The sequence below is a fragment of the Cupressus sempervirens genome, chromosome 4 (assembly GCF_028749045.1).
Source record: "Cupressus sempervirens isolate cs-2001-9-10 chromosome 4, ASM2874904v1, whole genome shotgun sequence".
Lineage (NCBI taxonomy): Eukaryota > Viridiplantae > Streptophyta > Pinopsida > Cupressales > Cupressaceae > Cupressus > Cupressus sempervirens.
This window is the reverse complement of record NC_143121.1, coordinates 446,720,925-446,745,479: the sequence shown is the minus strand read 5'-3', so window position 1 is coordinate 446,745,479 and position 24,555 is coordinate 446,720,925. Positions and strand designations below refer to the sequence as shown.

At 36.5% G+C, this 24,555-nt stretch overlaps 3 protein-coding genes across 5 annotated transcripts in view; 2 read left to right on the top strand and 1 right to left on the bottom strand.

Annotated features, from left to right (window-relative positions):
* PNG1 (peptide-N-glycanase 1) overlaps positions 1-24,555 on the bottom strand; it is a 286,311-nt gene that overhangs the window by 41,106 nt on the left and 220,650 nt on the right. The window lies entirely within an intron of this gene.
* Positions 11,303-12,747, top strand: LOC149561920 (uncharacterized). The gene is made up of 3 exons (XM_089825433.1): positions 11,303-12,067; positions 12,207-12,439; positions 12,555-12,747. Exons 1-3 carry the CDS (start codon positions 11,394-11,396, stop codon positions 12,725-12,727), a joined length of 1,080 nt encoding a protein of 359 aa, XP_089681559.1. The 5' UTR covers positions 11,303-11,393; the 3' UTR covers positions 12,728-12,747.
* LOC149561919 (uncharacterized) lies at positions 12,739-14,716 on the top strand. The gene is made up of 3 exons (XM_089825432.1): positions 12,739-13,256; positions 13,394-13,799; positions 13,934-14,716. The coding sequence occupies exons 1-3, from the start codon at positions 12,867-12,869 to the stop codon at positions 14,518-14,520; spliced, it is 1,383 nt and encodes a 460-aa protein (XP_089681558.1). The 5' UTR covers positions 12,739-12,866; the 3' UTR covers positions 14,521-14,716.

Genomic DNA, 24,555 nt, shown 5'->3' with positions numbered 1-24,555 from the left:
TGTTGTACACCCAAACTTAAAAGTTTTACAGTTCGTCAATGTTTAACAGAATTCCTTCCCCTTCACTTCACTCCCTTGTGTTGCTAAGCTGTAAACACAGTGCATTTATAACTCACGAAATTCCTTGAATACCCACATAAGGTTCAAGTAGAGCATTTCAATTCATACAACACAAAGAACAGAGGACTAATCTACTAGTTTAATTTTGAATCGCAATGCTATCATAGCATATCCTCTCACAATCAGCCACAGTAATCAAATAACATTTATTGATAGCATGTAGTATATGAAATATATTTTCTCTACACAACTACATGATATTGTCTCAAACATTTAGTTGTGTGCCCAAACTACTGTTTCAATGTTATCTGTATGAATTAATTATGTGTTCAAAGTCACTTCTTGGTGTTCAAATTGACACAGTTCCATTTACATACAACAGCTTGGTTTTGTTTTAGCCCAGAGATTTGCCATTTGTAATAGAGTATTTTTTCGAGTCCCTCGCCCATAAATTCATAAAACTAATATATACATATTAAAAAAGCAGCGGGTACTATGCCACCAAAACTGCCTCTAGACACCAAATTAAATCACACAAACAACAGACTAACAAAAATTAATGTCCCATCCAAGCAGCCCTTCCAAGACAGTTTGAAAACATATAAAGAAATAAATTTGAAAACTTACTAGTTTTGTCCTGTTTACCATACGGGGTAAATGATTTATTAATGTATATAGACAATAGACAAGAACATGTAACAGTAGTACTCCTTTTATTATTTGCATATATGCTGAAGAGATTGCATAGTGCTTACAATGATGATTACAATCATGATCCAAAGTCCGTTTCGGACGGTGTACATATACCTTCTCGAAGGGGTGACTCAACCATCGTGCCAATTCGGATATAATTAATTCTATTCATTAGCTACATAATAATTACCGACAACATGCTAATCTACCCGTTGGCTATTTTATAACTTTACCGACAACATCATCCCCCCCAAAAAGAAAAGTCGTCTCTGGACGACAATTACAAAATATCCACCCGTGCTGCTTTCTTTGCTTCCAACTCCTAAGTACACTGAGCCAAGTGTCGTTGTACTGCCTTCAACTAGATGATCAACTCCTCTCGAGCTCTCTATGCATTCACCAAGGCAGCTTCACATCGAACACCTACTCCAAGTTCCTCAAAGCGTATCACCCCTCACGAAAGGCTTGCTCTATTGTTCTCTCCACCTTTGGTACACAGACACTCCATACCTGCACCAGCTCCAGGTCTCATCAACTAGTCATACTTCCCACGACTAATAACTGCAACAACTGGGGGTCTAGGGGGCATCGCCCCCAACACTCTTAAATCCACATAAAAGTCCATGGAACACACCATTTTTGTGATTTTCTTTCGATCCCATACTGTTTCAGCCAACCACTTGCGTTTTCTACTTGATTATGTCTTTCTCTTTCTTTCGACATCATACATTATTAATTCTGAACATTTTTTATTTGTCATTGTTTTTTTTCTTCTTTTTCTTTAACTGTAGATTCTTCCTCTAAGTTTTTCTTCCACTTCCTCTTTCCTGTAGACTCCATTTTTTCTTCTGCTTAGTTAGGTCAATTACTTCTCCATATAGCCTTGTTTCACAAATTCCTCTCCTTCCAAGTGTCCGTACAACCCTCCTACAAGGCTTCTGTGAATGACTTCCCTTGTGTGGCTTAAAATATTGTACAGTCTCTCAATTATTTAGCCTATACGGTGGTAGAAGCGGTACGGATGTCACCAGATCTCATGAATTCCTCTTTTTTCTACATTGCATGGTATTCTATGCCAACCATACAGTGTGTCATGGCATCCGTACGGTTGCAATTTATACCCCCCTATTTGTTGTGTGACCGTACAATGTCCTTTCCTGGATGTTCGTACGGTCTACGAATGCTCCTTGTACGGTTTTTGTTTAATGCTTGTACGGTTGCTTTCATAAATACTCCCCATACGTTTTCCACGCTGTCCATCCATTGTCTTCAAATGTCGTACAAAGTTTCCAAGATGTGCCAAGATGTCATACAGTGCTGGGAAGGGACCGTACAGTTTCTACAGGTTAGTTATATGGCTGTACGGTGACCCTTTTTTTTTTCAATTTTTTCATTTTTTTTTTCAATTTACTATTGCTCCTTATTGTTTGTTGACAGGAGAACAACTCTCGCATGATATATTTTTAATTTGGAGTCATTCACTGCTTCTGGTACTTCTTTCCCGTCCAATGTCCACAGCTTTATTGCTTCATTATCGCCCACTTCCCGTATTTGGCACAATTCGACCCATTTGACTCTGAACTTTCTAGGTTTGATTTCATTTCGCCCGTTATACTTCAACACTAACTGGCCCGGTTGAAATTTATTCAATTTTAAACGCTTCTCATGCCATACCTTCCACCTGTTTTGTGTAACTTTCGTGGCCCATTGTGCCTGCAATCGCCACTCATCAAGTTTATTTAAGTTACACGATCTCTCCCTCAGGGTTTCCATATCACCCAGTTTGTTCTCGAAACTCGGTACCATGAATGCCGTCAGCTGCCACTCCTTGCCGTCAATAGTTGTATTAGAGTTTAGAACCTTCACTCCATACTGCTAAAGCTTTTATTAAACCCTTCGTCTTTGTTTCCTGTGCAGACCGTATGATGTGTTTTCCTTGCTGCCAGCACCTTTCTACAATATCCATGGTTCAACGTAACATTTTCTTTCTACGCGGTCCATTTATTGTGTACCGTACAGTGGAATATTTCCTTTTTTTGGGTTCCTACTGTATGTTCTTCCTTTCAGCTTTTGTCATAACCACTTTTCCTTCTTCCGCTTCTCTATATTCCTTCGGACATTCACTTCCCTCTTCTTTCTCACCTTCGTCAACCTTTAACATATTACAACTTGGAAAGAGCTCGTAATCCTCCATTTGCCAGTGGAAAAGGCCGTTCATCGAATCCAAATCATCATCCGTCGATCCACCTTCCAACCGTAGGACTCCTTCCTCATTGGGCTCCAATCGCTGCTTTCTTTCATCCTCTTCTTCGGAATTAGATGATATGACTTCTTCACCCACCATTTGTGTGTGTAAATCAATAATAAATTTCCGTCTTTTGCTTTCCATTGATAGTGTATTCTTCTTCCAGTCATGCTTAGCCTTTGCTTGTACAAGGCATCCTCAGCCCAGAATGATGTCATATCCTCTCCTCTTTAGCCGAATGATGACGAAATCGAGTATGAACGACTATGTACCAATAGTCACCGGTTGTGCCATCAGGACCCCAAGAGGTTTATTGCCGTGTTGGTCCACTGTTAGTAATTGGAATGTAGGTGGCCACAACATCAGTTGTCCCAACTTCTTCCAGGTATCTTCTGGTAGGACATTTACCCCTAAACCTCCGTCCACAATTGTGTCTGAAAGGACCATTCCTAGTATACCCATCTCTACGACCGCCGGATGCCGTCCGGATGTGAGGGCTAGCAGCATCGGGTCCACTACGCTTGCTCCACTTTCCTTCTCCCTTGCGTGTTCTCCTAGTAACTTAACAGTTGGAGCGATATTTGTGAGGGTTGTCCGTAGTTGAGGCATTGTGAGGATCAGATCATTTAACTTGACTGGTATTTCAGTTTGTAATATCTGCCTTATGATGTTTTGTTCTGCACAATTCCTTGTTGAGGTACCGGTAGTGTCCTTCAATTGTGATTTCTCTGCCTGTGTTGCTTTCAAATTTCCACCCACACTTCTTCCAATCTCTTCTTTTCTTACGTTGGGTCGGGGTACAGTTTTGCTTGCTTACGGGTGATTGCCAAGACTTCTTCGTCTGCGCCAATGCTGATCAAATTCACTCCTAATTTCGGGAACTTGGCATCTTCATGATCTCCAGGACTGCACCATTTGCATAACAACTTTGGTGCGTTTGTTGATGTACAGTTTCGTACAAAGTGGCCCTAGAAATTGCATGCTCAGCATTGAACCATCGGGCGGCCATTCGCATCCTAATAGCTGCGGCCCCATTATTATTGTTAGTATTGTTGTCTTGCCCTCTTCTATTATTTCTATACCCACCCGAAGTGGCACCATCATTGCTAGTGTTTCCACTCCCTCCTAATGTGGAAGCCTCCTGTGTCAAGAGCACTTGTTGATGCCCTCTTGTTTTTGTATTGAAGGGGCATTCTTTTGTAGAATGTCCCATAATTTGACAGATATCACATAATTGGTTTTTCGGGCAGGATCCTTTCGTGTGACCTTCTATCTTGCATTCTATGCACCATAGCTTGTTTCCCTTCGTCTCTTTCTGCATATTCTTAGATTCTTTCATCATCCTGATCATATCCTTCTGGAGAGCTCAGACCTTCTTGCTGCCCTTTTCATAACCACTACTATCTTCTTCCGAAGACGCATCATCTGAGTCGGATGAGCTACTTTTCTTCTTTTTCATTTTCTGTTCACTTTCTAAGTCCATTGCCCGATTGTATGCTTCGATGTATGATGATGGCGAAACAATCTTCATTTTCTTCCTTAACTCCGAGCGTAGTCCTTCAATGAACCATGACTTTTTCAGCCCATCTGTCGGCTTACTTTCCATTTTATTTATTAATTCTTTTAGTTTTCTGGCATATTCACGAACTATTTCATTTTTCCCTTGCTTTGTGGTGTAAATTTCTACTATGATCTCATTGTCGTCTCCCAGCAATTGAAATTCAGTGATAAACTCCTTTTTAACTTCCGCCCATGTAATTAATTTTTGGGGATCGGCATCGGCAAACCAATCAACTGCTACACCCCTTAGGGTTGTTGGAAATTGTCGGACCCATTCATCTGTGTCGGTTATGTCATTCGCCATCCAAATTGTTTCGCATGTCTTACAGTGTCTGATTGGATCGGTCGTTCCATCACCATCAAACTTTGGCAATTCTTCTTTTGGTCCAGCCATTACTATTCAAGTTAGAGGTACTTGTTGTGTACCTGCGCTATTTTGCACACCCGTGCTATTTTGTACACCCATGTTGTTTTGTACACCCGCATTGTTCTATACACCTCTGTTGTTTTGAACACCCGCGCTATTTCAGACAGTCGTCTTATTTCCAACAGTCGCATTACTTGGTGAAAAAGGGTTTTCCTCAAGCGAAGTTCCTTTCGGAAGTGTATCACGGATGAAGAGTTCACTCCACGCTCGTGCTGCTTCGACACTCCGAACCGTGTGAGTTAATTCCCTTCCGTCTGGATTCTCTTCCCTTGTATATAGGTTAAGGAATTCCTCCCTTGCTTTTTCCACCAAATCCAACCGCTGTCGAGTCTCTTCCAACAATTCCTTGGTGCTTTGGTGTCTATCGGCAATCTGCTGAAACCTCTGTCTGCGTTCGGCCTGTTGTGCCAAAATTAAATTCCCTTGTGTGGTGTGTATTTCATCTTTTTCCTTTAGCTTATTCTTATTTTTGTTTAGCTGATTCGGCATTAGGCTTCATTCCTTTGCCTTCGTACTAAGTCCATGGGGCAACGACGCCAAATGTTTACCGTACAGAGTAAACGGTTTATTAATGCATACAGACAATAGACAAGAACATGTAACAACAGTATTCCTTTTATTATTCGCATATATGTCAAAGAGATTACATAGTGCTTACAATGATGATTACAATCATGAGCCAAAGTCCATTTCAAACGGTGTACATATTCCTTCCTGAAGGGGTGACTCAACCGTTGTGCCCATTCGGATATAATTAATTCTATTCATCAGCTACATAATAATTACTGACAACATGCTAATCTACCCGTCGGCTATTTTATAACTTTACCGACATGTCCCAGCAAGAAAAAGGGACAACAAAGAGCACCCACACATCTTAATCTATTACCAAGGGATTTTGCATCCTTAAGAATCACTTAACCAAGGGAAGATTGGACCTCAGTCATTGCTAATGCAGCCAACCACTCCTACACCCACACTAGAACCACCATCATCGTTCTTAGAGACTTTTTTTGATTCATCTCAATCGCCTAATGGAAGTGCACCCTGTTGATGTTTGATAGCTTCAATCGGATAAACATATTATATATTTGTTCTTTATATTTGAGATATAAGGATATTGTTATATGAAATTTTATATATATATATATATATATATATATATATATATATATAATTAAAGTAGTTATTATATTAATTATCTAATGACTGAATAGACATGTCTATTCATGGCCTATTCTCTATATATAAATCAAAGAGGATGTTGCATTTGGAACACATATACCCAAAAGGCAATGTAAGTACATTTGTAGAGATCTTCTGAAAATTTAACATGGTATCAAAGCTAGGTCACTACAAATGAGAAATTATTAATAATGGAATGTGTTGATTCAATGGCTGAGAAAATCTAATTGGATGAAGCATGATTTAAGGACTTAAAAGGACGAGGCTTTAATTACATTGCAAACAAAAATGATGGATTAGGCTTTGAATACTCAAAATTTTGTGCGATGGCTGCCGATGTCAAGATCAGAACGAGATACTTGTTTGCTAATATTGTTGGATACATCAATAGATCTGTGCCCGCAAAGGATCGTGACAAAATGTCTTTGCAAGCTAACGAGATGAGATGGACCAAAGCTCAAGTGCTCATTGTGTGGGATCAATACAAAAGTTTCAGATTGGATTGTTACATTGAAATTAGATGTCCATTATCGCAATTCATTTTATCCCACTATTGCATATGAGTAAATCTCATTTCATGTCATAATTGGAATTGGAAATATTATAGTAGTTTTGTCTTTGCATCAAACTACTTAATTGTGAGACTCAGAAGATCAAACATTTTACATGATTGATACGAATCGCTATGTTGACTGATAATGGATTGAATTGTGGGTGATTGTGATTTGTCCCTGTGAGAATGAAATGGAGATGGGCATTACGAATGCCACAAGTTGGTAAGTGGAAGTCAAGGGAGATGCCTGAGTTGACAACAATAGATGAAGGTTTAACACATGGTGCCCAAATCACTCAGTTATTGTGATTGAATCATGTATTGATAACGCATGTGGAAGATAAGTAGTTTATGTGCCTGGATCAAGAGGAAGTCGTGTGAAGTAGTTTGAATACCACACACATTGTAAAGAAATGCAAAATGATAAAGGTCGTAGGTCCTCAATTTCTAAATGTTGAACCTCTAAAGGGAATAATAGTTACCTAAGAGTAAAGTTCAAGTTTGTAAATTTCTCTGCATCACAGTGCACACCCAACCTTGTCAGTCATTTGGTTTCACTGTCTACTAGGGCTTGTAGTCATAATCCATGGCTTAAGTAGATGACACATTTTCTATTACAAATGAAGAATTGTCGAGGCTTGTAAAGGAGATTTCTTTAGCTTTATCTTTGCTTGTCGTCGGTATAATTGGCATGATAATGGGTTTCTTTATGATGTGCAATAAGATCAGATGCAACAGGGATCACGAGATTGATAATATCTTGTGGTTTGACTATTCCTCAACCATTAAGGGTTCAAAGGGACATATAATAAATATATGTAAGAGTATAACAAATATGTTTGAAGGTTTATTATTTTGACAGATGTCACATTTAACACCATTGACAACATGGTCTTGTGTGTTGATTTTGATTCATAACTGAACTTCTTAATTTGGATTTTAGTGCTTCGTCCACACAAGCACATAAGGTAGGGTCTATGCAAGTGAGGTACGGATCCCTTATCCTTACTATAAGATGTTAGCCCAAATTCTATATTGTTAGAATATACTAAAGCAGATGAGGATTTTGTTAATAACTAATAAAATTGTTTAGTTATAAACTTATAATACATAGTAAATATGAAATAATTTACTATGTATTATAAGTATGTATATTGAGATAAATTTATGTAGGCATATGTGATTATAATATATCTATGGATATATAATATGCTTCTGAAAATATATTATGATAAATATATTAATAACTATTTCAAATATTGGAATAGAATTTATTCATCATGCTCTTATAATAATATTATTATTGAGAATAATTATTATATGTGATTTTCATTATTATAAGAGCTATGTGCCTTGATCTTTTCCTCCAAGAATGTTATTGCAAGAAGAGGGAGATTGAGATTTAGAGGGAGCCTAACATTTCATTAGAGGCAACCTTGAAAGAGAGGGAGCTGATAGAGGATATGATTTAGTCAACCTTCAGTGATCTTGGTCATATTGATTAAGAGGGAGTAAACCGTGTTGAGATGGATTCTCCAGTGATCAATAAATTGTTGCAATCAAGAGGACTATGATTCATGAATATACGTCGTGACTATGTGATTTTAATGGGCCTACCCCTTGTGTACATCATGGAGAAGTGACAATTTTTAAATGATATAACTTGTATTTGCAAAAGTTAATGTAAGGTGACGATTTTACAATAACTTGTATTATAGATCAAACAAATTGAGTTCTGGTGAATGTCTTGCATTTCAACATTTTGGAAGGCCATTACTCAAAGAGTATTTGGTGAATATCATTGATATTGTGGGAGGCCAATACTCTTGATATCAAATGTGATATCAAACCCTATTTTTGAGTACTTGGTGAATACCATTGATATTCTATGAGGCCAATACTCTTGATAGTATATGCGATATCAAACCTTATTTTGGGTACTTGATGAATATCATTGATATCCTAGGAGGCCAATACTCTTGATATCAGATGTGATATCAAACCTTATTTTGAGTACTTGCTGAATATCATTGATATGTTTGGAGACCAATACTCTTGATATCAAATGTGATATCAAAACCTTTTGAGTACCCGGTGAGTATCATGAGTTGGCCAATACTCATGATATCAAATGCAATGTCAAATGGTGGAAATCTTCTAAGATATTAAATGAAATATCCTTAAAATTGTAATTTGTAATATTACGTTGAAATAATATTTATTCTTATGTGGTTATCCTTCTAAGCTAAGAGGGACTACTGATGTTTGATAGCTTCAGTCGGCCAAACCTATTATATGTGTGTTCTTTATATTTGAGATATAAGGTTATTGCTATATGAGAAAATTATATATATATATAAAGTAGTAATTATATTAATTATCTAACTAATGAATAGACATGTCTATTCATGACTTATTCTCTATATATAAATCAAAGAGGATGTTGCATTTGGAACACATATACCCAAAAGGAAATGTAACTACATTTTTAGCGATCTTCTGAAAATTTAACAAACCCCATGATCAATTTTAGCCCTCTTTTAAGCCCTACACAACCCATCATTTGATCAAGACTAACAAATGAAACCTCTACAATTACACCACCAAATCCTTCTACAAATACACTTTTAATCTCCCTCTACTGTACTTGAGTCTCTTCTAGTTTGTTCTCCTTTTCTTCCTATCCATCCACCATTTATGTTGAGCTACTAACCCCTACAACACCTACAACCTTGGGCTAAATTACTAAATCTGGCAAGGAACTGTATGGATCCACAACTATGTTTGTTCCACCAAAAGAAGAACACAAGGTGTGTACCTAGGAAGGTGGGTTTATTTGGGAAAAACCTACAAGAACCCAATGAGGATGCAAGTTAAATCAACTAAAGAAAAATCATCCTTTTTGTGCATCTTAGAAAAGAAATTTTCTTTTAATCCAAAACAAATCCACCTTTGGTTTTTTTGTTGACCTTGAATAAGAATATTGCCACTTCTGGCTATATCAAGACCCTTGTGAGGGGTACTTCCCTCATCCTACAAGGAGAATTGACCCATGAACCACAAAAAGTTGTCAGATATGAGGGCCAATAGCAAACTAATTGGATGCTTCCACTTTTCAACATGTTGCGCTTGAGGACTCTGAAAGCAAGCACGCTTTTAGTGAGTGGCAGTGGCATTGCTTATGGTTCTTCAAATGTTTCTATCTCATCTAATGTCAATGATGATAATGATGACGATGATCCATATGATGTTGAAAATTAATACTTGAGATTGATATTATTAGTTTTATATCGAACTTGACGTTTGAACAAATAATATTTAATAATATTTTACCATTTGTCCCCTTTTCTAGCCAGTGAGTTTTGTTGTGCTATTAGCCTATTTTTCCTTGGTCCCATGGGCAAACTAGGCTTGCTATATGATCAAAGCAATTTTTGGCGTAGGCAATTTTAGTTGCAAGCTAATCGGGGGTGTTTTAGTAGAGTTTCTAGACACTTACAAATTTCAGTAAGTCGGACAACTCAACATTCTTGGCATTTCAAGGTTGGACTAGGAGTGTCTTGTTGAGACCTTTCTAGTGAGCTATCACACATGCATATCTGAGTTCATTTGATTAGAGATTTTAATTCCCAAAGATTTAACTGATTTATTATAAAGTGGTTTTATAACTTAAGCACATATTGTTAATGCCACTTTATTATCTATGGGCACTTTATTTCCTCAAGTGAGGGAAAAGTTTAAAAAGGAAATAAAGAAACAGAAAGGCGAATGTGAAGAGTCACTTGTTTGTTCTTAAAAAGGAAGAAGGAGCTCATTTCCAACATAGTTAATTTTTGAGATTTGGATTTCATTTTCTCTCTTGGAGGGTTATTTTCAAAAGCTTCAGCTTTCAACAGGTGAGGACGGAAACCCTCAATCTTGGACTGTGGATGGAAACCCATTGTCAATTGGAGACATCATGAAAGTGTTTCACACTGTATTCCAAGTTCATCTTTTTTATTATCCAGTCTTGTTGTAGTTATTGCATAGTTCCAAAAATCGCCATGAAATTGCCGAAATCGCCGAAATCGCGATAAGATTCATGGCTCCCGATTTTTTTGGAATCGGAAATCGCTGGTGGCGATTTTTTCGCGTGAATCGCCTGAATCGGCAAAATCGGCGATTCATGGCAAAAATCGCCAAAATCGCCATCGTGAATCTCCAGAAATCGGCCGCGGCAGCAAGGATAGAAAGTTCAATTTTTTTAAAAAAACACATGTTTTATTTGCTTTCTAAGTTGACTTTCCTCTTTGTTATAACCCTAAAGAGCCTTCTATTTGCTTAGTATGAGTAGAAGAGAGGAAGAGTGAGAGAGAAGAAGAGAAAAGAGAATCCATAGGTTTCCAACCGGCAAGAAGGAAGAGCACCAAAGAGATCAGAAGTCCATTTGGGGAGGCCATAAATTGCATTGGGAGCATTAAGGAGTCAATATCAACACTCCTCAACTCATTTGCAAGAGGTAAGTGTTGGTTTTTTTTTTGCATGTTAGTGTAGTATGCATTTTTTGTTAAATTTTTTTAGTGTTCATTTGCAAATCTTGAATGTTTTTTATTTTTAGTTTTACTAAATTGCAAACTAGGGTTTGTTGTTTTGTAGTTTTTGTTTATTAGTTGCAAACTTTGATTTTTTACATGAATTTTTTTATTGCAGCAGCCCTTTGCTTTCATTTTCCAATTTCCACAATGGGTAAAAAAGATGAATGCTGGAAATATAATGAAGAGTTTCCTGGGAGAACCAAATATCAAACAAAATGTATATTTTGCAAAGAAAAAATAAATTCGGGAGGTATCTATAGATTGAAATACCACATTGCTGGCATACCTGGCCATGATGTCACAGTTTGCACTCAACAAACCGCTGAGGCAAAACGCTCTTGTTTAGTGGCATTAGAAAAAATTGAACAAGACAAGTTGACTAAGAAAATGCAACTTGAAGGGTTAAGAGGTATTGGCTCCCGTGCTCCCACATCCGCAACCGCATCTACATCTGCAAGTGCATCTGCATCAGCTTCCGCATCCGTAGGTTGTGTTGGGGAGGGTTCTTCTAGGCCTCCTTTTCATCCTAGTGCTAGTGCTCATGTGAGTGTTAGTGGTAGTCGGTCTCATACTGAGATAGAGTCCAACACCAACCTATTGCGGCCTAGAGTGCGGAAAAGCAGAATGGATAGTTACTTTGTGCCCCGCACTACTCCTGGCTCCCAACCCACGCTTGAGGGCATGGGTTTGAACAAGGAGATTCATGATGCTGCCAGAAAAGAGATTTGCAAATTCTGGTACTTTTGCAACATTCCATTTATTGCAGCCAGGTAATTGATTCTTTATTCTTTGTTATCTTCAAAGTTAAAGTTAAAAGTAAAAGTAAAACTTTAATTATATCTACTTGTTTTATGATTTTAGTTTTTGACATCTAAATTTCTAATCAATATCATTATCTATTTGTGACAGGACTCCTTATTGGCAGAACATGATAGATGCAGTTGCCATTTGTGGTCCGGGGTTTAAAGCCCCAACTGAGGCTGAGTTGAGTGGATACCTCCTGGAGGAAATGGTTGAGGATATGAGGCATGAGCTTGAGGACAACCGGAAGGAGTGGATCGAAAAGGGTTGCACCATCATGACTGATGGTTGGACAGATAGGAGGGGAAGAACACTCCTCAATTTTCTTGTATCCTGTGGAGGTGATTGATCATTCTACTTTCCTACATACATAATTTTGAATCGTGATTGACTATTTCAAATTTTGATTTGTTGATTGCTAATAGTAATTATAATTCGTTGTTTTGTTACTTGTAGGATATACCATGTTCCTCAAATCCATTGATGCTTCTGCTCATGTAAAAAACGCCACATACTTATGTGAGGTTATTGAGGAAGTTATAGCAGAGGTGGGGGAACAACATGTGGTGCAAGTGGTGACGGATAATGCAGCAAGTTATGTTGCTGCAGGTAAACTTTTAACTTTTTAAGTTTTGAAAATAAATTTATTTGAATTTTGAACTTTTTCTAATTCTAACTTAGAATTTCTAAGTTTCCTAAGTTCTAAGTTCTAACATGTTTGAAATTTGAATTTCTAATTATCTTAAAATTGTTGTAGGCAAACTTTTGATGGAGAGGCACCCCACCATATTTTGGTCCCCTTGTGCAGCACACTGCCTTGACCTCATGTTGGAGGAAATTGGCAAACTTGAGTGGGTCAAGTCATGTGTGGAAAGGGCAAAAAACATATGTAAGTTTATTTATAATCATTCATTTGTCCTTAGCACAATGAGGAAGTACACAGGAGACAAAGAGTTAGCTCGTCCAGGGATCACGAGGTTTGCCTCGAATTTCATCACCTTGCAGTCCTTGTTGACATCAAGGGATGATTTGAGGAGCATGTTTGTTGGGCGGGAGTGGATTTCATCTTCCTATGCTACGACCACTGCAGAGATAGATGTGGTGGATTGCATATTTGATGATGATGGTTTTTGGAAACCTGCTAGAGAAATACTTAAGGTAATTTTATTGCAATTTAACATTTAATATTTTACAGTTTACTATGCTAATTGTTTAATGATTTAGTTTTACCTTATATTATTGAATTATTCTATGTTTAAGTTTTGACTCAAATTTTTGTTTTACTTTATATGTAGGCCACTGAGCCTCTTGTATCTCTCCTACGAACTGCTGATGGGGAGAAGCCCTCTATGGGCTACATATATGAGGGCATGGATAGGGCCAAGGAGGCCATTAGAGCTCAGTATGCAGGAGTGCAAGAGAAGTATGCCCCTATTTGGGACATCATTGATAGGAGATGGCAGAATCAGCTCCACAGACCCATCCATGCAGCAGCTTACTTTTTGAATTCGGCATTTCGTTTCCGTCCTGACTTCAAGGCGGATGAGGAGGTTCTCACCGGATTATATACAGTGATCCAGAGGTTGAGTACTGATGAGGATAGCAGTGCTGCAATTATTGAGCTTGATAAGTTCAATAATAAAGAAGGGCCACTTTTCTCTAGCAGGGTAGCCATAGATGCTCGGGAAACAATACAGCCAGGTAAAAATTAAATAATATATTCAATGTTCATGAATCTAGATTCTAAACTTAAAGTTGATTATGTAATTTTAGAGTTAACTTGTAATTTGTAATTTGTAAATGAGACTAATTATTTTTATTTTCCCTTATTTCAGATAGATGGTGGCAAATGTTTGGGGCCACAACCCCAAAACTTCAAAAAATTGCCATTCGTATTCTGAGTCAGCCAAGCAGCGCTTCTGGATGTGAGCGCAGTTGGTCCATGTTCGAGCACATCCACTCGAAGAGGAGAAACAGGTTGACAGTGCAGAGGTTGAATGATCTTGTCTTCGTTCATTACAACCTCCGTCTTAGGATCAGACAGATTTTGGGCACTGACTCCTCTCCGATCATTCTGGAGGAGATTGATCCAGAATCAGAGTGGCTCACAGAGGTTGTAGATCCAGTCTTCACTGAGGAAGACCGTGCGTGGATTGACCAGGTGGATATAGAGGCTGAGGCAGCTAGAGCACGTTCTTCAGGCATTGGTAGACGCACACGTGCACGCACAGACACAGGCCCTAGCGACATTCGTGAGCCCATCTTATATGCGGGAGATATGGCTCGACAGTCCTCTAGGACCTACATTAGACGCCTTGCTACTAGGCAGACTGGATACTCAGAGGCTGAGGCTGAGGCTGAGGCTGTAGCCGAGCTTGAGGATGATGTTGAGGATGATGATGACTATGAGCCTGAGGCTTGAGCTGGAGCCTTGTTTTTATATTTTGTTTACAGATATTGATACTAAATCATTGATAGACATATGTTTCAAAGTTTCAAACTTTCATGGATCTTCATCTTAGATTCTTACATAAATTTATGATTTGATGTCTTATGGATCATCTTACATACATTCTATGATTTAAATCATTATGATCATTTGATTTCTATTTACTTCAGCTAGCCTACAATTTACATTTTAGAATCTTAGATAACATAGTTACGTATGTGATGGATTTTATGTTTCATGTTTATGTATGTTAAGTTTTAACTTCTATTTGATGATGTTATAGTGTGCTTAAGTTATATTCAATAAAGGGTGCATGAAATAAGTTTTAAATTGTTAAAATCTTTAAATTTAAAGGGTTTTTTCAAATTTGCCGATTCATCGCCGATTCATTGCCGATTCACGATTCGATTCGGCCTTGCCGATTCCGATCTGATTCCGATTCACGTTTCTTTGAGTTATTGTATTTACGATTGGATTTTGTGGTCATTTTGTTGAAAAACTTCAATGAAACATTATTTTTGAAAATATATTTCTGTTGGAGATTTATTGCAATAATATTTTGAATTTTTCTTATTTGGCTATTTGTTGGGGTTTTGGTGGTGAAATCTGAAAAATCATTGCATGAATGTATTTGTTAAATTTTGTGAGATTTTGATAAGGGTTTCGGGGAAATATCTGGTTAGGGATATTACATGCATAGAACAACTTGGTTTTGTTTTAGTCCAGAGATTTTCCACTTGTAAGCATTGTCACATTGTCAAATATAATAAATATAATGATAACAGATATTTCTACAAGGATACAAAAAAAAAGTTTATATTTGAGGTAGAATAGCACGAGATTAATATTTCTATAGCTGGACTAATATTTTGTTTTTTAACCTACTTCAAGACACCAAATTAAACCACACAAACAATAGAGGAACAAAAAGGCTGTCCCATCCAAGCAGCCCTTCCAAGGCAGTCTGAAAATATAAAAATTGAAAACTTACTAGTTACTTCCCAACTAAGAAAAGGGACAAAATAGAGCACCCACACATCTCAATCTATTACCAAAGAGATTTTCCATCCTTAATAATCACTAAACCAAGGTAAGATGGAAACCTAGCTATTTCCGCCACAACTAACCACTCTTGCACCCACACTAGAACCACCACCATCCTTCTTAGAGATTTTCTTTTGATTGCTTTCAATCACCTAATGGTAGTGAATCCCGAGATCAACTTTAGCCCTCTCTAATGCCCTAGAGAAGCCATCATTTGATCAACAGTAACCGATGAACCCTCTACAATTACACCACCAAATCCTTCTACAAACACTCTTTTAATCTCCCTCTAAAGTGCTTGAATTTCATCTAGTTTGTTATCCTTTTCTTCCTATTCATCCACCATTTATGTTGAGCTACTAACCCCCATTACGACTTCAATCTTGGGCTAAAATACTAAATTTGGCAAGGGACCATATGATGCACAACTATGTCTGTTCCACCAAAAGTTGTAAATGTGTGTACCTAGGAAGGTGGGTTTGTTTGGGATCAACCCACAAGAACCCAGTAAGGATACAATGAAAACCAACTACAGAAAAATCATTCCTTTTTCTGCATTTTAGAAAAGACATTTTCTTTTATTTCAAAAACAAATCCACCTTTGGTTTTTCTTTATTGCCATGAATAAGAACATTACCACTTCTGCCTGTAGCAAGACCCTCATGAGGGGTACTTCCCTCAAGCTACTAGGAAAATTGAGCCATAAACCACACAAACTTGTCAAATATGGGGCCCATAGCAACCTAATTGGATGAATTCACTTTTCCACATGTTGCACTTGAGGAGTCCGAAAGCAAGCACACTTTTATTGTGAGTGGCAATGGCATTGCTTGTGGTTCTCTCATGTAATGACAATGATGATGATGATCCATATGATACTAAAAACTGATATTTGAAATTGATATTATTATTTTGATATCAAACTTGAAGTTTGAACAAATAATATTTGATAAAATTTTACCATTTATATTTCAACTGATATTAGCTATTGATTTTTCAGGACACAGACAATAGGTGACAAGGGGACACATTTTGAAGACCCCAATTTTTTAGGCTAATTTTGGTGATGGTGGAGGAGACGGCCCTATTAAAAAAAAGGAAAAATTAAAATATGTAGAGAAATTTTAAATATTCATATGATAACAATGATAAAGCATTCATATATACATTATAGAACCTTAAAGTATAGCATGTGTTAAAAAGGGAGTTCACGTGAGAGTCAAAGTCAAACAAATCAGAAAATGTCAAAACATAATTCATCTTTCTTGCATAATTCATTGTCAATATGCATGTGACATTTAAAAAGAAAAATACAAGTTACAAACTTACAACAAAATGCCCAATGGTACAAGTTTCATATTTTGTTAAAATATGAAATATTGAAAATACAAAAAAAAAAGTACACCGCTGCCCCTAATCTGCATCTCTCTAACATTACATAAAAATCAAAGTCCTCTAAGTCACTAACTATGGGGGTCCACCTCATTCAATGAAGATCCACCAATCCCTATGTCTCCTAATCAACCTAGGACATCTTTGTGATCAACGTTCCGTCATAAAGCTAAAATTTGGTGATATTCTAGAGTTTGACAATTTTGAAGTCGAAGAGCACTGTGCATGACCACTAGCTTCTCTTCTTATCTAGAGGTAAGTCTATTCCTTTTGATGAAGTGGATAAAGCCATATGTAGCCAATGCCTCTTAGCAAAGTACTATCCCGTTTAGATATCGTTCCCAAAATCTCTCAGTAATTTCCAGAAATATATGTAGATAATTTTATACGAATAAAACCAGCAAATAAACCAGAGCAACTGCTCATATAAATCCTCAGAATTGTTATTGCATTATAATAAACAACAATAAAATAACATAATCAAAATCCAATCTTAAATACAATGCCAATAATGCATATGTAACTCCAAATGTGAACTCTATTGTGAATTCACCATAGCTGATGAATCAGGTTTGTGTCCAATCCACCAATGACCTTGAAGGTTTCCGTTCTTAGGTTCTAAAAATGAAAGTTGAAAGCTTCCAAGTTCTCCAAGGGGAAACTGAAATCGAATCCAGTATCCAAGCATGCTCAAAATGAGCTCCTCATTCTTCTTTGAAGGTTCCATCAAGTGAGTGTTGAACTTTCCATTTTGTCTTTTGTCTTCTTTCCCTTTTGTCACCTTTTACCCTTTTAAATAAAAATATTTTTGGCTTATCTCCAAAAGTCACTTTTAAACTGTTTTATAAGCTTGACTTGTAATTTCCAAATGTCTCAAATGGGACATTATAGTCCTCCCTCCTTGAGATTGTTGGTCCTCGAGAAATCAAGAATTGGTAAACCAATACCAAGATCCCATACCAGTCTGCAAGTTGTACTACAACCCAATCTAGAAAAATTGAAATAAAATCATGTCGTACTGTGAAGCAAAGTGTCCAAGTGCACTTGATCCATCCATGAGATCCGTAGATCCCAAATCAATCTAAAAAATCTAATTCGCCTTCCTATAGTATTACACTAAAGATAACAACTCTATATTCCAACATGTGAACCCAGTCGTTGTGAACCCTATAATTCAAAGCTCCTATCATGTCAACTCCTGGATCCCAATCAGCCTATCAACATGATCCCTTGGAGTAGGAAAAAGTGCTCATCGAACTACTATCTTCTTGAAGTAGCCAACTTAACAAGTAGATCGCCATAAGATTGTGAAAGACAACCCCACTATGCACTAAAATCAACTCATCAGACACCCACATATCGTCATCATAATCTGGGTCAGCAATATAAATGTTAGCAATGTTCTCATTGTACCCCTACATTTGAAGGATAATCATCTCATATGGAATATCCCTTGAGTAGAAAGGTCTCCACAAATCTCCATATAACTCAATACCCCTGTAGACCAAATCATTTAAGGCATGATCGAAACTTATTCTGATTCCTTTGATTTTAGAACACCATCGATTTATATTTTATATTGGGCTAAAGTTCATAATGATTGGTAATACATTATTAGACTTGTGTTAAGTCCATAATAAATCGGGCATGATTAGTTAACACCAAACTGGTGTGATGGTGAATGTTCATGTCTCTATTCAGAGACATGACCATTCACCCTCACACCCATCCGTGTGATATGTATACTTGATCTGCCTGTACAAACAAGGCATCGAAATCAATTAATGCAAGCACATCAAAGGATCGAAGAACATTTCAAGTTCAAGAACATTATATTATCTTTGTTATTTTTGTACTAACATATACAGATTTTGGAGAAAATTTGTTCTTTGTCAACAGTGTTCATACCTGCAGTAAAATTGTGCATCGGTCAATCTCGAATTTGATATCTAGTAAGAAACTTTGCATGGTATCAAAGCTTTGTTAAGGAGAGATCTCATTAAGTTTAAGAGATCAAGTTTCACATTAAATTGCAGTCTCTCATTTCTCTTCAAGATGAGAAACATGTTAAGATTCAAACACCACCTTACAAGTGTCGATAACTTTGAATCTAGGAAACTTCATATAATGATGTTATTAAAAGAAAACAAATTGGAATCTTTTGTAAGAGAAAAAAAAGAACCTAAAGACGATCCTAAGAAAACTGAATGGATCGCAAATAATGAGAAAGCCATGAAGATAATTGTGGACGCTGTTCGAGATCACGTAGTGCCTATTGTGGCAAAATATGCTACACCATATCACATGCTTAAAGCTCTTGAAAATGCATTCATAGTAAATAACATTGGAAGAAAACTTGCTTTTAAAAGACAAATGAGTAATATCAGCATGAATAAAGGAGAAACAGTGAACGCCTTCTTCATGAGAATCACAGAATTGAGAGATCAATTATCCTCTATTAGTTATGAGATTGACAACCAAGAGTTATCACTAATAGTGTTAGGAGGACTACCAAATTCTTGGGAGTCCTATGTACAAGGTATAAGTGCAAGATCTAAAATTCCAAAACTAGATTTATTGAGATCTGATTGTCTTCAAGAAGAATTGATATTAATGATCAAAGGAAAACCTAAAACCTTAGATGAAGACATTCATGTTCTTAACACCAACTCTCATAAGGGAAAGAAGAAGAACAACAAAAGGAAAAGAAACTTTCACGGAAAAGGACAGTAAAAATAGAGGAAAGATTTGTCCAAAATTCAATGTTTCAGATGCGATCAATATGGGCATTATGCACTAAATTGTCTTGATCGATCTAAACTTCAGGCGTCATTTGCCAAATCTGATAAATCAAATGAAGGTCATGAATCTAAGAAGCATGCCTTCTATTCAGCATTGTCTAGTCAAATATCAACCAAATCCAACACTTCGATAATTGACAGTGGATCTTCAAGACACATCACTGGATATCAGGATAACCTAGAAAGCATGCAAATAGAAACAGATGAAGTTACGATTGGTGATGATTCTACAAATTCTATAAGAGGAATTGGGACCTGTAACATCAAATTGAAATCCGAAAACTCTATTTAGCTTTCTAGAGTTCTTTATGTACCAAGTATTAAAAGGAATTTAATATCTATATCTGCACTTGAAGATGATGGTTATAGAATTGCATTCATGGAAGGTAAGGTACTAGCATGGCCTAAGAATTCAACCATAAAGAAGGCTCTAACAATAGAAGTATGACAAGGACTAATATATGAGCTTTGCACTAAGAAAAATCTTGCACCTGTTCGTGAGACTTCAGATGCAAATAAAATATGGCATAGAAGATTAGGTCATATCAACTTTCGTGCTCTAACATCTATCAAGAAGTTGGTTACGGGAATGCCCAAATTAAGTCATATTCACAATGAACCTTGCAAAGGTTGTGCCTTAGGGAAAAACACTAAAAAGTCATTTCCTCATAGTTTAAGCAAAACTAAAGATGTGTTAGTACTAGTGCACTCTGACCTATGTGGACCGATGTCTACACCATCCATAGGAGGGTTCTTGTACTATGTGATATTTGTTGATGATTTATCAAGGAAGACATGCATATACTTCCTTAAGTGCAAAGAATTTGAAGAGATTCTTTCTAAATTTAAAGACCTCAAAACTATCACTGAAAACTCCTTAGAAAAGAAAATTAAAGTTCTGAGAACAGATAATGGGAAAGAATAGACTTCTGAAATGTTCAAAGAATTCTGCAAACTTGTTGAGATTAAGAGGGAGTTCACAATTCCCTACAATCCTCAACAAAATGGAGTTGGTGAAAGGAAAAACAAAACTATTGTAGAAGCTGCTAGGGCTATGATTTATGATCGAAACTTGAGCATGTCATTTTGGACTGAAGCATCTAATACAATAGTTTATATTCAGAATAAATGTCCTCACTCATATTTGGACAACAAAACTCCTGAAGAAGCATTTTTAGGAATGAAACCTAACATTAGTCATTTAAGGATATTTGGATGTCCTATGTATGTTCATGTACCTAAGGAGAAAAGGACAAAGTTAGAACCTACTGGAAGAAAAGGAATTCTTATTGGTTTTAGTGAAACAATAAAAAGATACAAAATCTACATACCCAGAAAAAAACAAATAGAACTCGGCAAAGATGTCATCTTTGAAGAAAATATTGCTTTCAAAAGAGCCAAAACTTTAGATGAACTAGACTCAGATGACTTATCATGTTCCCAAGAAGAGGCTCCTGCTCCAGAGATTTAGAGGGAGTACCCTAAAGAGACTTCAAATGAAACTAAGATCGTTCCTGAGACTCAAGAAGAGAGTCTTGATAATTCTAAAAGGCCACTTTGGGCAAGGAAAATTATATAGGAAGGATATGAATTTGCAGCACCTTCAAGGACTTTCAGAGAAAGCAAAAGACTTTGAAAATTAACATACAATGCATTCATGTGTGAGAGTCCAAACCCTAAACCTTCAAATGCTTTAGAAGCACTTAAATATAAAGCTTGGAAAGATGCAATGGTGGAAGAATATTAGTCAATACTAAAAAATGATGTTTGTGATTCCTAGACCTAAAGGAAAATTTGTTGTTTCTTCCAAATGGCTCTTCAAAGTTAAGTATGCTATAGATGGGAGCATTGAAAAGCATAAAGCTCGTTTTGTGGCTAGAGGGTTTTCTCAAAAGGAAGGAATCGACTTTGAAGAAATGTTTGCACAAGTTGCAAGGTATACCTCAGTTAGAGCTGTAATAGCCATTGCAACAGCTAAAGGTTGGAAAATCCATCAAATGGATGGAAAAACTACTTCTCTAAATGGAACAATTGAGGAAGAAGTATACTTGGAACAACTAGAAGGATTTGTGACTCATGATGCTGCCTCTTATGTATGTAAATTGAAGAGGGCTCTATATGGACTTAAACAAGCTCCCCGAACCTGGTATGAAAGGATTGATAAATACCTTCTAAGTCTTGGATTCACCAAGAATGTTGTTGATCCAAATCTTTACTTTCAGGTAACTAAAGGTAATATGTTGATTCTAATTCTTTATGTTGATGACCTTCTGATTATAGGAGAAGAACATCTCATTAATCAGTGTAAGAAAGATTTGGCTTCTGGATTTGAAATGAAGGATTTAGGATTTTTTCATTACTTCTTTGGTTTGGAAGTTCGTCAGAAGTATGGGAATATCTTCTTACATCAAAAGAAGTATATTGTTGATATTCTGAAAAGATTTGGAATGTCGAACTGTCGACCTATGTCAACACCTATGGAAACCAACTTACACAAGCTAAAGGAAGCAAGTGTTGAATCTAGACGAGCTGATCCCACTTTATACAGATAGATAATTGGGTCTTTAATGTATCTTGCGAATACTCAACCTAATATCTGATATGTTGTGAATGCATTAAGCCAGTTCATGTGTGAACCTCATGAAATTCATCTTGTTTCTTTAAAGGATATATTAAGGTATCTCCAAGGCACTATTGGGTATGAACTTAAATATGAGAATAACAGCTTGGAGTTACATGGATATACTAATTCTGATTAGGCCAGAAGTGTAAAAGACCAGAAGAGCACATCAGGATGTTGTTTCAGCTTAGGTTCAGCCATGATGTCTTGGGTTTGCAAAAAGCAAGCTTCAATTGCTCAAAGTTCTACTGAGGCAGAGTATATTGCAGCAGCAATGGGAGCTAGAAAAGCAGTGTGGCTTTGAAAGTTGTTTTCCAACTTATTCTGTGAGCCTATGAAACCTACCACTATTCATTGTGATAACCAAAGTAGAATCAAGTTATCTGTGAATCCAGTATTTCATGATAGGTCCAAGCATATGGAAATTCCTTACCACTACATAAGAGACATGGTGGAAAGAAGAGCTATTCAATTTGAATATATCAATAAAAGTGATCAAACAACTGACATTCTCACCAAGGCTCTTCCTAAAGTGAAGGTTGATCATTTCAGAAAGAAACTTGATATGATTGAAATGTAAGTCTATGAGATTGAGTCTCGACTTTTTAAATTTCTATTATTTTAATAAAGATGTTTAAAGTGTAAACTCTTTTGTCATACGTGTGACTCTATGACTCATGGGCCTACCCTATGTACATTATTAAAAGGTGACAATCTTTTATAATGAAATGTTGATTCTAATAACATAAGGTGAAGAATTTATTATTATTAGAATACTATCATGATCAATATCATGTGACTTGATATTTGTTGAAGATCAACATCTTCAAACTCGTGGTGGATATTATGTGACATAATATCTATGGATATACCATTATCTTTTATGGTAGATATCATGAGACTTATACCTGTGTACACACCATAACTGGGGGGAATATCATGAGACTTGATTTTCTTAAATATATCTAGAGGATATCACTTTTCAAATAAGGAGAACTTATATATATGCACTTTTTCTTCCCTAGCTAAGAGCGAGTGTTAAAGCATGTAGCCTCGGTCTGACAATAACTGAGAACAACATATATATAAATATGTATATATGTATACCAGTATGATGCACATACTGTTATATATATATATATATATATATATATATATATATATTATAGTTGTATGTGAAAATGTGAAACAATGCACAATTGAAATCGGTGATCATATATATATATATATATATTGTCTAAGATCATAAGGCACGATCGAAGCATATTCTAATTCCTTTGATTTTAGATCACTATCAATCTATATTTTATATCGGACAACAGTTCATAATGATTGGTAATACATTATTAGACTTGTGTTAAGTCTGTAACGAATCAGGCATGATTAGTTAACACCGAACTGGTGTGATGGTGAATGTTCATGTCTCCATTCGGAGACATGACCATTCACCCTCACACCCATCCGTCTGATATGTATACTTGATCCACCCGAATAAACAAGGTATCGAAATCAATAAATGCAAGCACATCAAAGGATTGAAAGACATTTCAAGTTCAAGAACATTATATTATCTCTGTTATTTCTGTACTAACATATATAGATTCTGGAGCAAATCTATTCTTTGTTAACAGTGTTCATACCTGCAATAAAATTGTGCATCAGTCAGCCTTGAATTTGAATTTGATACTACTGGTAGTAACAATGATATTGAGTCCTTTGAAATATATCATCATTCCCCCCACGATGAGGATTTTACATATCACACTCCTACAGGCAATGCGGATGATGCTTCAATACAAGGCTTTCCTCTTTTTGGTAACCATAATATCCCTAGTCCACGCGGGTTTGCAGAAATGCATGAGTCTCCTAACATTACCTTGCATTCAAACAGACAAACTCTTCCCCTTATTGCTCATAGACAAGGCAACGTTCAAAACTGTGGGCAAAAACTTGTCATAATAAATCCCAATCCCAATATGTCAAACACCAAAATGTTGCAACACAACTTAGCATCCTCACATAACCAGCGCTACTCTTGTGATATGGAATGCCTTGGAAAGGGAACACAACAAATGGACATCACACTTGCTACAATTGATGAGTGTTGGGGAACACTGGATATGGACAATACACTCCATCACAGTCATAGAG